General features: G+C 31.9%; 2 protein-coding genes across 3 annotated transcripts; one reads left to right on the top strand and one right to left on the bottom strand.

The window, feature by feature from the left end:
• Window positions 1–225: 225 nt before the first annotated feature.
• On the bottom strand, window positions 226–5,873 carry LOC124533332. Its single transcript, XM_047108537.1, has 3 exons — window positions 3,473–5,873; window positions 3,288–3,391; window positions 226–1,755 (listed from the first exon to the last, which is right to left on the bottom strand). The coding sequence occupies exons 1-3, from the start codon at window positions 5,802–5,804 to the stop codon at window positions 283–285; spliced, it is 3,909 nt and encodes a 1,302-aa protein (XP_046964493.1). The 5' UTR covers window positions 5,805–5,873; the 3' UTR covers window positions 226–282.
• Window positions 5,874–6,097: 224 nt separating this feature from the next.
• Window positions 6,098–15,083, top strand: LOC124533645 (solute carrier family 25 member 35-like). 2 transcript variants are annotated; one of them, XM_047109054.1, is made up of 5 exons: window positions 6,098–6,276; window positions 6,712–6,954; window positions 7,159–7,485; window positions 9,004–9,146; window positions 10,267–11,157. In XM_047109054.1, the coding sequence occupies exons 2-5, from the start codon at window positions 6,716–6,718 to the stop codon at window positions 10,458–10,460; spliced, it is 903 nt and encodes a 300-aa protein (XP_046965010.1). In that variant the 5' UTR covers window positions 6,098–6,276; window positions 6,712–6,715; the 3' UTR covers window positions 10,461–11,157. The 2 variants fall into 2 exon arrangements, with proteins under 2 accessions (XP_046965010.1, XP_046965009.1); XM_047109053.1 differs by lacking the exons at window positions 6,712–6,954; window positions 7,159–7,485; window positions 9,004–9,146; window positions 10,267–11,157 and adding exons at window positions 13,312–13,601; window positions 13,834–14,084; window positions 14,409–14,624; window positions 14,876–15,083 and having other exon boundaries at window positions 6,102–6,276.
• The last annotated feature ends 4,049 nt before the right edge of the window (window positions 15,084–19,132 follow it).

Raw genomic sequence — 19,132 nt, 5'->3', positions numbered from 1 at the left:
TGGCGCTACCGTTGCAGTTCCAACGTTTTAAGTATTTGGTAGTTATCATTTAAATTTAAAATTTAATTTTAAATCTTAACCTAATTAAAATACTTATAGTATTGTATTGTGAGGTATCAACAAAATGACCTACACAAAGGTCCTCAAAAAATAAACATCTATAAATGAAAATACTATTGTAAAATTACGATTTAATAAATTAATTTATTAAACACTGTCACGTATTTTTATATAGAACATATATTTTCAATATAAATAAAATATAATTTATAAGAAAAAATATTAATATGCCTCCAAGCGGGATTGATAACTTCTGTTACCAGATCGTAAGGGGCTCTTTTTATACGCTTTCCTTAAATTTTGTAATGTGATAAAAGCGTGCGTATTTGAGGCTCGATTTATTTTAACTGGATTATTATTAAGCTCTGGCATATCATGCATTTGCAGTTCATTCATTATTTCGTTGTATTTGGCAATTTTCTTTGCCTCCATTGAACTTTTCATCCATGGCGATTGAGTATATTTACATCTTTCATGATTCACCGATACGCTCATGACCAAAGGGTACTTACCTTTGCTCGATGAGTATGACACTGCTTTCTTCGATTTCGTTTTATCGGACCCGGCTTTATTTGCATGAGATTGTGGAGATTTATCATCCCTTCCTTTAATCGTTGTTTGTTTGCGTTTGTTATCTCTTTCTTTGGCCAAATTGTCAACTTTTGGTGAAGCTCTTCCACCCTTAGTTTCAAAAGTCGTAGCTGTTATAGTTGACTTTGATTTTGGACTTCTACTTCTTTTCTTTGAGTACCAAGCCCATTTTCCTTCTTTATCAATGTACCCATCGATTCCAATTTTTAAAACTGCACCAGTATTGTCTGTGAAGAAACCTTCCTCAGCCGAGTAATACATACCATCGGGACCAATAAAATTCATTGGTGTCCATCGGTTATCAGGTCCTATATAACCGTCCTTGTTTATTTCCATCCAAACATGGTCTGGACTCCAAAATCCTCCTAGATCACTACATTCCTGTTTACCATCAGGACCTTTAAAGAATCTTGGAACTGGATTTCCATGTTTATCAACGAGTTTTACTTTATAATCTAAATAATTATATTGGCAATCGTTTTCTACCATAACAGGTGGATGCTTAGCCTTAACATCCCATCGAGCTGCAGGTGGAGTAAACTCGATTGTCCATTCATCGTTGTCGGTATCGCTACTAGATACAGACCCTTCATCAGAACATGAACAAGAATCGATGGGTGGGCTTATATTTTGAACGGCGTCAGTATGACACGGGCATTCAGGATCATTAGGGTTAGCTAAAGGTAACAAGCCTATAGCTTGATTGTAAGCTTTCAAACATATTTCTTGACATCGGTCTCGAAAAGTCGACTGCAATAATCGGCTTTTTCTTCTCGTTTCCCTGCGTTCTCTTCGCTCACGTTGCATTTGAATCTTCCGTTTTTCTTCCTCGGTCTTTCCAATTGTGTATACCAGTGGTGGTTTTTCATCGTATGGGTATTGAAATAAGAGTCGTTCATTTGAGTATTTCTTAAATACTTCCATTTGAACTGAGTATTCACCGTTTTGCTTTTTAACGACTAACGTTGGTTTCATTTCTATTTTCTTTTTCCTTTGCATCATTGCTCTCTTCTTTTTTGCTATTATGTCGACACCTTCTCTTACAGCTCTGTATCGTCTCACTAAAATTTTATTTGCTGCACCTGGCTTCCACTTAGGTCGAGGCTGAAATTATTAAAACTGTTTTTATTTACACTGTTTATACAACTATATACAGTATTGACTAATTGACCATCATTATATTACAAATAATAAAACACACAAATGATCTAATAAAGTTTATTGGCAAAACAATCAGATACACACAATATGGAGTGTCTTTTCTTGCCATTTTCGATGTCATGGATGGGTTTTTCTCCGGCCATTACAACTGCAAAAGGATATTGAAATCGCTTTATTTCATTACTTTTTTTATTATATCATAATTAATTTTTTTTCTAAATTAGGTATATAAACTTGACTAAATAAAAAAAACTTACCAAAAAAACAAAAAAAACGGATTATCAATAAATATAACGTCACTTTCAATATTTTTTATGCGTATAACAGAACCTGTTTATATTAAGAATAAAAAAGAAAATATAGTTACATATTCAAAAATGTGATACATGTTTTATTATGGAAACATACGGTTTTCACGTGGAATCTTTATCGTTCTTAATAATCATTTTTAAAGAATATAAATTAAATCTCAAAAATATAGGTATAAAATGTAGCGATACTAAAATCCTGTCTACGCGAAGCTTATTAAAAAATATATATAAAATAAATTATTTCCCAATCTTACAGCGTTCCTCGTCGTTTCCTCAAAACTAATATTTTACAAATAAATTTTAAAAATAGTAAAAAAATGTAACGGACAACTTTTTTAAAAGTAAAGTAATAAACTTATATTTCACTTTCTAGTCGGTAGTAACGGAAGCATTCGCCTATATACAGTTCAGATTCGAATATTAGCGAGTGAGAAGAACTGAAACTCAACAAAATAACTTATTTGTCTGCAAATGCTCAAAATCGAATCTTAGTATGTTAAATTACAGGCGAATTTTAGACAACGTGTTTTAAATCTCTTATTTATTACACAGTTGTAAATGGTAAAGTAAAGTAAAGTAAAGTAAGAACCAGTAAATTACCCACAGCTGGGATAAGGCCTCCCCTTCTATTAAGGAGAGGGCTTGGAACATATTCCACCAAGCTGTTCCAATGCGGGTTGGTGGAATGCACATGTGGGAGAATTACGATTAAATTAGACACATGCAGGTTTCCTCACGATGTTTTCCTTCACCGCCGAGCACGAGATGAATTATAAACACAAATTAAGCACATGTATATAGTGGTGCTTGCCTGGGTTTGTACCCGCAATCATCGGTTAGGATGCACGTGTTCTAACCACTGAGCCATCTCAGCTCTCAGTTATAAATGGAAATGGTTATAATGCTACACGCATTACATCTTATATCTCTCATCTTACCTGAGTGCAGGTTCAAGCCTAGTCGTCACACTTTTTCATGTGCTTAATTTGGTGAAAGACGTTTAGGTCTTTCCCATTTGTCTAGTGACAAACATAAAAGGCTGTGTAGGTCTTAAGGTCTATGTACCCTTGGAAGTTCCCGTAGAGAGAACACAATCGTCGATTTTATTACAATATACCTACATAAATATCATAACGAGGTCTTCATAGCCTAAGACTTTCGTACCTTCATTCCTGGAATATCTTCCGCCGTCCAATTCCAGCCCATATGCTTAGGTACTGGCGGATACGGATATTTTGGTTCTTGTTTAGTTTCCGCTACTGGAAATGCTACAATTTATTTTATAATAATAGATCAATTAGTGGTTTAATGTATAAATGAGTTATTTTATTATTTTTTGTGTAACTTACGTGTTTCTTCCACATTTGCTGTAAATTTACCGACCTTCTTCTTTTCTTCTTTTGGCTTTGTTACAATTTTATTTTCATTCTTATCCTTTTTACTATCTATTTTCTTGTCTGAAAAACTCTTCATTGAGCGCGTAACAGTCAGTCTTCTCTGATCAGCATGGCCAAGCTTCGAACCAGTAATTCGTGAGCTTTTATTACTTATTGTATCAGGTTGTACTTTAGACTCCTCCTCTTCTGGCCATGGACTCTGAACTTTGATATATTTTTTATCATACAGCTTATGATATACCGGACAGGGGTGTGGCTTCGCGTATTCAGGCATTGCTTTGACATCTTCTCCTAAACATTCATAGCCCCCACATACTGCACAATATGTCGTATTCTTAGTAAGCTTAAAAGAGCATATACAATCGCAATAACATGGATCATCGTCAGCAGTTGTTCTATTTTTCTGACCCGAAATACCATCAACTATAAAGTCTTTTACTTTTTCAGCTACATCACAAGATTTTACACAACAAGGGTTGTATATTTCATCAAACCTAACTACGATATCGCTATCTGCTGGACTAGGGGGATATTTTTCTAATTTAGGGCAAACTAGTTCATGACAGCCTAAATCTTCATTAGTCACATCCTTTGGTAATTTATCTGTTATGTTAGAACAAGCGCTTTTAGAACAAGACGTTTTCTCAGAAGGTTTCATACTTGGACATTCTGTGGAACAATATCGGTATTTTGATGATTTGTCTGTACCACTAGGAGATGAAGATCCTGTATTTTCCTTGTCAAAATCATGTTCAACTGTAAAATAGTATACATCGTACGTTGGCTGTTTTTCAGATGCAGTGGCAAAAGGGCATGCCTTTCCTTCGCATTTGCTGTTTTCGCTATCACTTTCAGCACAGTTTTTATAGCAAGAAGAAACGCAAGAATCCTTTTTCGTAAGAGCATCTTGCATCTTCTTTACACAGCCACATTGGGTAGATAATCCTTCCAAAGTAGAGCCTTCTTTAAAAACGCCATCGTGACGAAGAAATTCTTGGATTTTTTCAGCTATTCTACATTCCTTACTGCCGCAGGGACCAATTATGTTACTGATATCAACTTCTGTATTATCTTCGTCAATCAGATTTTCAATATATGCTTTCATATCCCTCGCTATTCTACAATCAGCTCTACCACATGGACCCCTTATGTTAGCAAGATCAAATGTTTTATCACGTGTATCATCATCCCTTTTATTTCCTAAATGATTGCACATTGGACAAGGTTCAGACTGAGCCGTATTCTTGAATCTTTCCGCAAATGATCCTTCCGGCCAATTCGTTTCTTTACAATAACATAGCCTGTCAATATCGGTAGCTTTAATTCTAGGCCGTATTGTCGGACGTGGTGTTAACATTCTCATGTTGTCATTACAAGATACTATAATTTTTCTGACATAATCAATGATATAATCTATGTCAGGGCACGTTTGTGGTGCTTTATATATCGACTCTGGTGGCTTATCAGCGTTACTCATACAACAATAATCACCTTCATTAAAGAATGTAAGATTCGCTCCTGGTGCATTTTTGTAATCAGCAAAAGCGATTTTATTTGACTTGGGTTTATCTTTTACAAAATTATTTTCGATCTTATTACAATTTTCAACAAACACTTCATCAGTGGTTTTCATTGTACATATATATGATGTTGTTTTCGAATTAATTCCAGTATACAAAACTTTTTTTACAGATGGATCTTCTGAAAGTGTACGAAAAGCCGTTGTTACCCTATCTGTCAAATAAGATAATTTAACTTGGATTCCTAATTTCGCCATTAGCCTTGCGGTACCTTCTTCAAATATGTTGTATTCATCATTTACCGTAACCGGTTGCGATTCTTCAAAGTTGCATATTTTTTCTAAATAAGTATAAAAACTAGCTTCCCAAGGAATTTGACAGGAACCAATATAAGTGAGATTGTCTTCTTTACTCCACAAAGCCACCTCTAAGGGAAATTTTTTCATGGTTTGTATTAAAAATTCTGCAGTACTTGAAAATAAAACAGACTGGCCGGACTGTATGACTGGTTCAGGAGGTGGTTCTTCTTCTTTACCCTTTTTACCCTTTTTCGGCTTCGGTGGTTTTTTACCTTTCTTTCCTGGCGGGTCTGGCGGTAATGGGGGTGGTTCTGGTATGACTATATGCATTTGTTTTGGATCTTTTAGTTCCAATGAGAAAATATCACCAAAATCACTTCTAATGATCAAATGTCGACTTTCAACCAAACTTTTAACGCTTTCCACTACAACTTCAAAAAGAAACATGGCGCTTGTTACAGCCATTTTTCACTTTTTTTTAAGATATTTTATAAGCAATTTTAATTACAATTTCACATATTTTCTTTTATTAAATTATTTTGTTCAAATTTTATATTACATATGAATTTATCACTATAATATTTTATCAGTAGTCAAATAAAAAATGTCATGAGCAAACGAAAAGTAATAAAATTATTGTCAACCAGTTATATACATTTTTATAAATATCATAATTTATTATAAATTTTAGTACTCATAATTTCAGAACGTAATTTCAATCAGCTGATTTATTATGATATTGTCAGCGATGACAGTGTCATTTGTCAGCGATGACACTTGACGGCCGTCGAAATCATGATCACGGGCATCCAAGAATTTTGTTACGAAACGGTTTTGCCGTGGAAATCTCCAGTTGCACTCGGCACAGGATGCTGACTATACAATTCCTACTTAAATCTGGAAGGTGACTTCGTCCCTGTACATGAAATCAGATCAGGTAAAAAACATTTTTGTATACCTATTAATTACATTTATGTTTATGTTAAATCTCGACATGCGTATATTTTATCTCATGCTTGCGTACATTTACGTCATATCTGGTGTAATAATTGTAATATTAAAGAATACTATCGAAGCCTAATTATATATTTTGACCTTTATCATAATATGCTTAATATACAATTGTCACTTCTGATATTTGTACCAAACAAACATATAAAAGTTAGTGTCAATGAAATGTGATTAATAAAAACTAAAATCATAACTAAAACTTTAATATCATCTTAGTTCTTATTAATTATAAAGTTATTCTTTGTAGTTTCACACAAAACCGTAAAATTCTAAAACCTGTTAGCACATTAAAACAAAAACTAATTGTTTGAATTAAAAAAAATATATTCACAATACCTAAGATAAATAATATTTTTCCTAGTACGATGGATTTCATTGTCGGTGGCCTAGCAGGCGTTGGAGCCGGGTTTTTTAGCAATCCATTTGATGTTGTTAAAACTCGAATGCAATTGCAAGGGGAGCTCCGTGCGAAAGGTCAACATGCTGTTTACTACAGGAACATACCGCACGCTATGGCCACAATCGTGAAACATGACGGTATATCTGCATTGCAGAAAGGTTTAGTGCCCGCATTGTGGTTTCAGCTTTTTGTTAATGGTGTAAGGTAAGCTATTTCATTATTAATAAAAAAAATTATAATAAAAAAACATTGCTTAGATCTTTGAAAAAAAATAATAATATTTATTCTATATAAAACAAACCGAAATTATACTCTTGTATCATCTCATATACTCTTGTATCATATCTGCTTCATATTATATATTATTATAAAAATCATGTACAAAATAACAAATCTTTTTATTTCTAGGTTAGGGATTTATCAGCAAGCCGACAACTACGGACTATTACGGGACGAACATAACAATACTATATTCATGAACAGCTTCTTCTTTGGGTCCGTAGCTGGAATGTGCGGTGGTCTAGTTGGAAGTCCGTTACAGCTGGTCAAGACCCAATTAATGTCATATTCCTCTGAGAAGATTGCTGTAGGAACTCAGCATGGGCATCCTGGAACTATATTTGCTTTGACAAGGATATATAAAAAGAATGGTTTCCTCGGTTTATGGAGAGGGGCTCATGGAATGATGATGAGAAACTCTATTGGATCTGCCTCACAAATTGCATCATATGCTGTGTAAGTATTTTTTTTATTTTTATTAAATAAATAAATTATGAGTGTTCCTGTTCGGACACATTTTCATCCAACACACACCGGTTGCAATAAATAAACACTGTGTACTGATTATTTGAATTAAAATAACAAATAAGTGTAACATTAAAATTTAAAATAATTTCAATTATTACTTGAAGTTGTAAACACTATATGAACATAATAACACTCTTACAGTGTTATTATCTGTAAGTGTTGTACTTAAAGATTTTATGTTTCTTGGTGGTAAGCCTCCAAGCTCGAAAAAGGCTTTTAATTATCAAAGCAAATTATGCGGTAGTCATTTTTTATCAGAATTTCGTTATATAAGGTACATGCACCATATTGAACTATGAAGATGATTTAAAATGTTTTATTATTTAGATTCTAAATGAATATTTAAAAGAAATAGTTACATGAGAAGTAATTATTTCTTGATACAGCTACATCACTCATTTGAATCTTATTTTATACTGAATTTTTAGATACTACCGTCAAAAAACGATAGATTGAATATATTTTATACTACACTGTTCTATACTAAACTCACTCTTCTGAATTAATTCTATTCATTAAAAATATTTCAATAGTTTACATTTCCAATTTAAAAGAAAACATTAATTAAGCATGTGAAAAACACCAAAATGAAATCATCGTTTAAAATACACGTGTCATTCACCACTAAGCCATCTCGGCTTTTTTTACGTAATAGTTGTTATATTAATAAATCAGTACACAATACTTTATCATCGCACAAATATTTGTATTGTGACGTTACTATATTTAATACCTCGATACTGAACGCAATAAAAATAATGTACAACGTAATTACGATATGAATGTTATCATTTAAGAAAGATCGTTTGATTTCGTTTTTTGCTATTTTTGTAGAAATATAATCCTTATGTTGTCGTTTATTATATTTATGATGACAAATTATTTAATTTAAACGTACGTGTAGCTTATTAACATTAACAGAATTTCCCACTGCATTGGAAAATGTAGGTTGGTGGAATGCACATGTGGCGGAATTACTATGAAATTAGACGCATGCAGGTTTTCTCACGATATTTTCCTTCACCGTCGAGCACGAGATGAATTATAGATACAAATTAAGCACATAAATGTTCAGTGGTGCTTGCCTGGATTTGAACTCACAATCATCGGTTAAGATGCGCGCATTCAAATAATGGGCTATCTCTATATCTAATATAATATAACAAAAGTAGAATTATATTTTAAGTGTCACAATCACAAAAATAATCTTCTATCTTAGATAGATTATTTTTTGTATATCATACCATTGTTGCCATACCAGCGGTACCCTCTCCGTCTTTCGGCGGGCGCCACGGGATCGCTTACGTATGCTACCGTGACGCCCTGACGGTCGGCCCGCCTAGGGGGGATTCCCGGGGTATTGTTGCTATACCACTGCAAACTCGAAGGACTCAACAATCGATATACAACTATGTAATATTGTTTTAATGAGAATATGTTTTATAGGTTTAGGGAATGGATGGACAACAATAATTTGTTTCAACAGTCCAAGTACCTCTCTGCCTTTGTCGCGAGCAATTTCGGTGCGATCGTGAAAACGATAGCGCTAACACCCATGGATGTCATTATGACGCGCCTTTATAACCAAGGTAAATAAAGTTTTAAATACAATCACCACATGATAAGATGGAACAGTTTTATTTGCGGTCGGCGCAGCATGTCTTCTCCTTCCATACTTCTCTGTCAGACGTCATCTCACAAGTAACATTCTTTCTAACCATATCGTCTTTCACCCAATCCATCCATCGTTTCCTTGGTCGTCCTCTACCTCTATATCCATCTACATCCGTGCTCAAGGCCTTCCTCACAATATGTTACATGCCCACACCATGATAGCCGCCTTCCACATAACTTCTCGGCTATCGGTGTCACTTTCAAACTTCCTCTTATGCACTAATTCCTTACTCTATCCATACGCGTACCAACACACATTCCTCTCAGCATTCTCATCTCCGCAACATTCAACTGTTTTTCAGTCATCCCTTTTGAAGCCCAACACTCTTATCCATATAGAACAGCAGGTCTGATCATGGTCTTCAAGATCTAACTAACTAGTTTAATTAAACATAATATTCGTTGGAATTGTTGGCGTATCGATGCTGGCAAGAATAATTAATATTTCTTACAACGCCAATGTCTATGTCTATGTCAATCTTAGTCAGGTCTCATTTGTAATCTACATTTCGAATAAAAAGTAGCTTTATATTTAACTAGCGACCCGCCCCGGTGTTTCTCTACTATGTTGTGCATGATACATATCAACCTTCTTAGAATCAACCTATCTATTTAAAAAACCGCAACAAAATCCGTTGTGTATTTTTAAAGATCGAAGCATGCATAGGGACAGATAGTAGTGAGCGACTTTGTTTTATACTATGCAATGATAATATTTAATTTAATCTCAATAATTGATGATTCAAATGTGCCTGTAATAACATCCTTATTAAAAAGTTTCTATGGGTTATTGATGTTGCTCGTCTGCCTTCATAATATAAATTAAAAAAAAAGTCATCCTTTCGCTTCTTCCCGAATTTTTATATTTAAAATGTATCACATGATTACTACGTCTTATCTTTTACAATATTCTCATATTTTTTTAAAAGTATGAAATTATTGAACTGACTTTCGCCACGATCCCGAAATTTATTGTATATAATATAAAGTATCATAATTAATACCATACTGTACTCATTACTTTTCAATTTCTAGGTGTCGGTGAAAACGGTCGGGGAATTCTATACAACGGTATAATAGATTGCGCACGTAAAATAACCAAAACTGAAGGTCTACTGGCCTTCTACAAAGGGATGGGACCCTCATACTTACGCCAGGCCCCCCACACTATCCTCCTCTTAGTATTCTGGGATATGTTAAAAGATTTACAGAAGAATTTAGCCTTATAGTATTATATATGTAAGAGTGTTAAAGAGCCTCATTATTGTTAATATATAATAAAATAGCATATAATATAGCCCTAATATATGAATACGTAAAGTATTGAAGATCAACCAAAGTTTTAAATAGAATTTCTATTTTCAAACGTCAAACGAGTTTTAAATAGTGGAGCTTTCTGAAGCGTTTACAAATTCGTGTGTCTGTTCTTGTGTTGCGTTGTGTGTTAAGTAAAAAGAGGTGCTACTGAAAAGTATTTATTCTATTTTATCAATCATTTCATGAATATCTAGTTTATGAGCAAAGAAATATTATTATTTTTTTCGTTTCATTTGATTACAATAAGCATTATGAAAAATACGTAATTATATAATTTCATATCTCATATCCTTTTTGATTTAAAATTAAATTCAAAACAATTGATTAATTCATATTTCGAATTGTACCTTTAGAATTTCGAGTTCTACATTTTTAAATTGACATGAAAACTCATTTTTATATATTGATATTTTTATAATAAATCGAAAGAAACGACGTATTTTATTATAAACTTTAAGGCCAATTACCTTATCAGTGGTCAATATGATAATTGTAAAGCTTACCATCGTGACTTGTGACTTTTTATATTAAATGTTTGTACTGGTACCAATGATATTCTAATAAACAGATATGTTATATCCATACTAAACAAAAGAAAAAAGTGAGCCGCGCCGGGGACCGTTTATTTCAGTTTATTTTTACATTTCATTAAAAGTAAAAAGGATAGCTTGATAAAAACAATAAGTAAAAGGGATAACTAGACGTTTTAATTACGTAAAACGACTTAAAAGCAAACGTCCCAAATAGGACGTTTTCTAGTCTTCACTTTTTGCGCGTTAATAACATATCTGTTTACTACAACATCATTGACTGGTACCCTTTTGGTAAACTCGCAGACATTCTCAAGATTGTATTGTTAAATTTAAAATACACATATTTTAACTTCCGCTGAAATTGGAGATCGTTTCGTTCGATCGTTTGTTGTAAATATAACAAATAAAAAGAAATACTGTAAATTGGCGCGTTTTTTGGTCATAGATTAATAAAAATGTATTTTTTTTTGTAATGTCATTCTTAGTCGACATTTATATTCATATGTTTTTTTTTATCGAGTTTAAATCGAGATGAGAGAATCGAATATTATTATCATTATAAGATTCATTTTTAGAACATCGACAACATGTAACTTATAACGATCTGAATAACTTCTCTTAGGCAACTTCGAAATGTCACATGAGTTTATATAGACGCTATAAAAAGTATTATTTTTTATGATCTGTGCAATTAATTCTACATTTGACAGTTCCTTTAATTAGAATATATTGTGTATGGCAGTTATATTAATACCACTTACCTTTTTATAATTGACAACCAATATCCTTTAGCCTAATGATTGTCAATTAGGCAAACGTCGTCCGTTTTGAGGACGGATGAAATTCACTATGTACGATTAAAAAAACTTAACTGTAAGTAAATTGAATTACACACAAGTATAATGATATACTTATTTGAAGTTGTAATTCTTAAAAAAATCTGTGCAATATTTTTAATTATTAATAATTAAATCAATTTTGTATATGTTTTGTTCAAATTGTCAAATTAATAATTACAATTGTTTTTAAATAAGTGAAAGGCATTTGTAGTAGTAGCATATATATTTAGGAAATGTTATACATATTGTTTTTTTTTTACAAACCAAAGAAAATATAGTTTACTATAAATTATTGTGATGTTGGTAGTATGTTTATTGTTAATACAATACCTTACAATTGGCTGTGTAAATGATTGAATAGATTAATCATTGAAATAGTTCAAATATGTACTCAGTGCAGTATTTTAAACAGTGTTATTATGTTGTTATAAGATTATGTTACTTATTTAGATAAGTTTAAATAAATAATTGTTGAATTTTAAATATTGTTTTATTGTCATCTCCCTTTATTTTTTTCATTTTATTTAATTTTTTTTACCCATTCAAATAGGTTCAGATCAGATTCAGAGTGCCTATGTAACACATTGAATTTTTCTATCAAAAACTTCCTCAGTAAGCAGCTTAGAACTCAGAGTCAAGAATTTGGTAATCTTACAAGGAAGGCTCGTAAAGCAATTGGTCATTGTTTTAATTTTTTCCGGTTACTGCCCCATCAGATTACAAGAATTAAGAGTGAGAATGCACTATATGCGTATATTCGCTCACATACGTAATATAAAAGCAAAAATATAAAAGCTTTCCTCAGTATATGTTGGTTATAATGCCAGTATCATGTGCCATTCCATCATCATCATTCCATGCCTTCATCATCATCTTACCAACAGGTAATTCCGTAATAGTCTACATAACAAAAATATAAGTTGTATTGTTTTAAATGCTGAGAATTATCTCTACTCTGCTTCTTAATAATCAGTTAAAATACTACATAAAAAAATGTTCCATTACATTTTTAAAATCGTTATAGTACGACACAACTTAGATGTTATATCGGCAAATTTAATAAAACAAAATTACTGACTATTTATACAACCAATAGAAATAGCTCCCTTCGACGCTATAGATTCTCGCGTCAATTCAAACCGAGAAAGCATGTACATTGTACATGTAAATCGACGCGTCAAGTTGTCGAATATATTATGGGTCTAGGATAATTATTACAAGTTATTATGTTTGTATAAAGATAATATTCTCCTAAGAAATAAATTTTGATAATTAGGAAAGCGTACTTAATTTGGATCAACTGGGACTCAGTTCTGTCGTACTATAATAATGTACAAATTAGATATCATTTGATTTTTTATTTTAGTTTATCTCTAATGTATTGTTCGCAGAATCAAAACGCAATGGCTGCAAAAAACAAAGATGGTGTCCTCCGTGACGTCACAGACATGGCGATGGGCGGCACGTCCGCCATGTTTGCGACACTATTTACAAATCCAATCGAAGTAGTGAAGACACGTCTCCAATTACAAGGCGAATTGGTTTCGAGAGGCAAACATGCGATTTATTATAAGAACGTACCCCACGGATTGTACGTGATAGCTAGAACGGAAGGAATTATCGCCCTCCAAAATGGGCTACCAGCTATGCTTGGATTTCAATTTTGTCTGAATACTTTTAGGTGATATTTGAATTATTTTATTATAAAATTTCCGAGGACGAATCAAATAATTGATACCATATTCTTATAAGCTCACCATACGAAGTTCAATCAGACAAATCTAAGTCTGCGAATAAACTGGCAACCCTGAGACTTTTAATCCAGCTAGCCGCCTTTACATTTCTTTAATGCTTTCAACTCTAAGACATCAGAAACTGAAATGTCTTACCAATTATAATTAAAATATATACAGGCTAGGTGTATACCGAATATCGGAACGCCGAGGTTTGACGACCACCTCTGAAGGTCGTACGTCGGTCACTCGTGGCGCGCTGGCTGCCGGCGTCGGCGGCGCTCTCGGCTCGATCGCCGGGACTCCCTTCTTCCTAGTTAAGACACGACTTCAGGCTCAAGCTACTAAAGCTATAGCTGTTGGACATCAGCACAAGCATAGTGGAACTATGAATGCATTGGCTGATATTTATCGCAGGGAGGGATTTAAAGGTTCATTTAACGTCAATATAATATAATTGATACAAACCGACTCGCAACTTGTGCTTTTATTGTAACTATCTGTTCAACTTTACGAACTATGGAAAACGTGGATGTTTGCTTCTTAAGCCACAATTTTTGGGTTATTTTTAAAAGATAATTTTATCATTGAATGAACACCTAAGGCCAGATCTCAAGAGCGTTATTTCCTTCTGACAGTATTTCATCAATAAAAACTTACGCCTTAAAGTCTAGTTTAGTCTAGTCGGTCCAAAATTGTACTTGTGATTGTTTTTTAGGAAAACACAAAACAATTAACCTTATATTTATTGTTAGGTCTATTTCGTGGAGTGGGTCCACAAATACCACGCGGGGCGGTTGGCAGCGGTTCTCAGATGGTGAGCTTCGCGTTTGCCAAAGAATGGCTCAAAGATAAGGGATATTTCCAGTCGCCATTACTGCTATCTTTCATGGGAGCCAACTTGGGAGGCATCGTTATGACTCTGTGCCTCAATCCGTTTGATGTAATTGCCACGAGACTGTCAAATCAACGTTAGTACGAAATGCACTTAAATATATACTTTATAAATATAATAAAGCCGGTCATAAATCTAGGTTCGACTTTACCGGAGTTTTACTATCTTTCAAACTAAGTTTATTATATAGTAAGAATTTCTTTAAAAAAATCCAATGGAAAAAAAATTATGAGGCTTTATATATCATTTCGAATATGTATTACGTGTAAGTACTGGACTTTGAAATTCCATTCATTATTTTAATAACATAAAATATAAACATTTCAGCGGTGGATGGTAACAATCGTGGAAAATTGTACAAGGGCATGACAGATTGCTTCCTGAAGATGTTGAGGTCTGAAGGGGCGCGCGCCTTTTACAAGGGAGTTGGAGCGAATTACTTGAGGCTAGGACCGCACACTGTACTGTTACTGGTCTGCTGGGACCAGCTTAAGATATTGGAGGAGTATTTTAGATGACTACGGGCTATGCAATAGAAGATTACATAGAAACACTAAAAAATAGTGGAAAAACATGGTCTATCATCATATAGATTGTTTGGAACAAGCTTAGTGATAGAAAAATACTTTTAAATAAAACTATTTATAACGGATGAATCGCGTATATTAATTATTTTTAAACATCCCGACGTTTCGAGCACTTTGCAGTGTTCGTGGTCACGGGCAGACAGACTATAGTTTTATTTAAATGTGTAATTATCGCGAAAATTTAAGACAACAGAAAAATACTTATTGCTAAAATTAAAAATAATCTGATTATAACAGCTTATAAATATCTTTAACAATATGACATTTAACCTTATGATTGATTTATTTTGTGTATTTATATAGGTACCTACTTTTTACATTTCACAAAGACGGACCAATCTGTTTTGGCTTTTATTAAGAAAGTAAATAGCTTTTAAGACATTGGGTATGGTTAAAAGAATCTTAAAGTATCAATGATAATTATATATAATTATATTTAGAAGTATATAGTATGAGGTTTTTAATAAAACTTATTTTATATATTTTGTGACGACTTTAACAAAACTCCCGTCTTACAAATGTGAGAGGCGTTTTTGTAGTAAACGTATTTACTATATCGTTTAAACAAAACCATCTTCACCAAAAGTAATTCAAAATGAGTTTTTATATGGAGTGTACAAATGACATATTTTTTACGTCAAATATAATAAGATTGTGATAACTTCGCTTAACCCTTGACCGAATTCGGAACTTTCCGAAAGTCAACACAAAAAAGTAAAATAACGCACAGGAATTTTACAGAAAATTGTTTACAAATATTATAATTACATTGTTTTTTTTTTAGAATCATGACTATAATATTGTTAATTGTAATAGAATATGATGCCTAAAAAGATTTAATATATTGCATGTTTACAAAAACGAATGTTTTATATGTATGTACTTAGATAAAACATTCCAGGGTATTATTGTTTACCAAATTTGAAATAATTATGAATTATTTTTAATTAATTTAATTTTATACTTTGTTATAATTTGTGAAAGTGATAATAAAATATGACTATTTTAATTTGTTTGTTTTATTTAGTACCGTATAATTAATATGTATTAATATTAATAAACGTATATTTGGTGTTCGTTATAAACCAAATTTTATCAAAATGATTAATTAAATTTTAAATTCCAAAATTAAATGTAATTTAAAAAGATTTACCTCCTTTTAACCTAACCTACCACTCTAAACCAATATTCGAAGCACTTCAAAAAAACCATTTTTTTTTGTACACCTCGTAGAGCTGCCTAGAATTGAGAATGTTGATCTCAATGATACTCATTCATAAATGAATATTGAGTGATTAACTGATTATAGGCTTTATTAACATACAATTAAGGTTGCAGATTCAAAGAAAATAAAACGCAACACATAAAAGTTGAGCATTATATTATATTCATCCATTAACTTTTTTTAGAAAATTAACACACAACTAATATAATATAAAAAGCACAAAAAAAACTTGTGTTACCATATTAATTATTTTTATTAATCTATGGTACAAAAATACAAAACTATTGTTCTATTATTTGTATATTATGTTCAATAAATGTTACCACTTGGAATAAAATATTGTGATACAATTTGTATTGACAAGAAGGGAAGAACTCTTCCTATTTATTAGCTGTAACACATTGTTTTTTCATTAAGGTTTTTGTGAACTTCTATACAAAAACAAATTTAACTTTCACCCTCTCAGGTGATTAAATTTCAAAACATATATAGTTTCCCATATAACAACAGCAATGAAAGAAAATTACTGTAATACAAATATTTATCCCCCAATTAATGAAACTTGCAACTATAGTTACCCCAGAAGTGTCCTCTTTACTTAAAGTTATTATTATGGAGATACCATATCAATTTTAAAATGTTTTTTTAACAATTTATTTTGTCACGAAAAAATACAGAAACTATTAAAAAGAAATAGTATATATAAATGGCATTTTATTTATTTCAGGACGGACAGTCTGTATAGTGTCGTTTTATGCTATACATATATATTTTGAAGTATCACTTATTATAACAATTATGAAACGAAATTCTATTACAATTTTTTTTTTGTTTATTATCAACTTTTAATTATATTTAATAAACAAATGAACTTCAACAGATTGACTAATTCACTGACTGACCCTTATGACTAGAGTAAGTCGGGGTATTAAAGTAGTTAATTAACGATTTGTGACAAATGTAATTACCATGACAAAATATGTTACCAACAAAATACAAAATGAACTTTTACAGGTGTAAAATTATACAAAACAATATGAACAGTGTGACTCAAAATGAAGTATAAATATGTTGCTTCTATACTTAAAGCTTGCCTAATTACCTTTAATTTTTTTACGGATAGATTTAGATCACTTTTTCAATTCGAGATAAACTTATCGATTAAAATCAACTATTTGACTTCCACGTAATGCTATACAAAATACTTGAGCATTTTACAATTTTCTAGCAATGTTATGATTATTTAAATACTTAATAAGCCATATAAATACATAGTTATCAAGACCTCAAGCACTTTGGTGACAACTCAAAAAAACGTAAAGTGCATGAAATTTAAAATTATGATTTTATTTTGATTTGAACGTAATGAAATTTATCGATTTTTTGTGCAGCCTGTTTCTAAATAACATTAACATATAACAGTATATGTATACAGAGTTATAATTATGTTGTTTCATTAACATCAACTATGTAGTAATGTCAGAGGCCGCAAATATAAGTTAAGAATAAGTTATAAGACTTTAATGATTTTTTTTAAAGCATAAGTAGGCTTATACCTACCAATATGGGTATATGACCATCTCACGGTATGTGATCATCAATGACCATAGACATTGGGGCTTTAAGAAACATTATTTTTTCCTTAAATTATCAACGCGAAACAAACTTTAGGATGATGTGTACGTATACACATTTTTAAACTTTTGAAATGAGCTCCAAGTTCACTCAAAAGAAGAAGATGCCAAAATGTGAGTCATACACAGACTGTTATTTTTTTTTTAAAAGTCAATCATTTCAATTGACTGTATTATTTATAGTATTGTCCTAATTAATATAAAGACCACTTTGTTGATAATTGAAAATGATGAATGAATGAAATGATCATGAGTCGTGAAATGAGTGGCAAATATTTAAACTAAAAGATGAAAATTTAAATATAAAGCTAGCTTAAAAAATATTAAGTACAGCGATGGCAATAATTGTTCCTTTGTGTTATTGTTATATAGAATCCATTCATTCGTTCTTTTGTTTTTATTAATTACTGAATGATATACTATATAGACATTTTATATTTGTAGCTTTACTTTCTAGGCGATTGTAAATCTTAAACTATTAAAACAAAAAAATAAGTTTGTGACTGTGTGAAGTGTTGTGCCAATATATTGTAGTATGGTAGTACCTTTAGGAATTAAGAAGTTTATATTCTTTGTTTAATGTATGTTATAAAGTATTTTAATATGGTGATGTATTGTCGTCCAAACTGATTTAGGATATGGGGGCCAGTCAATGAAGACCAGCCATTTACGCAAGACATATAATGATCAAGCGTGGTTATGTTAGGTTAGCTTCCTGTGTGAAAACACACTCGCTATCAAAAACCGAAGGCAAATCTAATACGAGCGACTTAAGGCGTCGGAAATGAGAATCTGTACACTTCTAACTTTCGGCCCCGTTTTTTTAGGGATGTCGGACTCTGCGGTCTCGAAGAAACAGTCAACTTTATTATAAAATTAATACGAACATTCCCTCAATAACATACAATTATGCAAAATTATTAGTAAAAAAAAAAAAAAACATTTTTACTTATTATTACTTATACGTTATCTGTATTTTACTTGTGAAAGTAACTGTGGCAACTCGATCTATTATATCATTTGCTTTTTAAAGTTTTGAACCACACAAACATAAATAGGCTATTTGACAATGCGAAAAATAAAGTGTCAATTACTGTAATCAGTATACATATATTATGAGTTTAAAAATGGTTTTTTA

The sequence above is a fragment of the Vanessa cardui genome, chromosome 11 (genome assembly GCF_905220365.1).
Source record: "Vanessa cardui chromosome 11, ilVanCard2.1, whole genome shotgun sequence".
NCBI classification, from domain to species: domain Eukaryota; kingdom Metazoa; phylum Arthropoda; class Insecta; order Lepidoptera; family Nymphalidae; genus Vanessa; species Vanessa cardui.
Note: the sequence above shows the minus strand (reverse complement) of the source record. Positions and strands in the feature narration are given on the sequence as shown.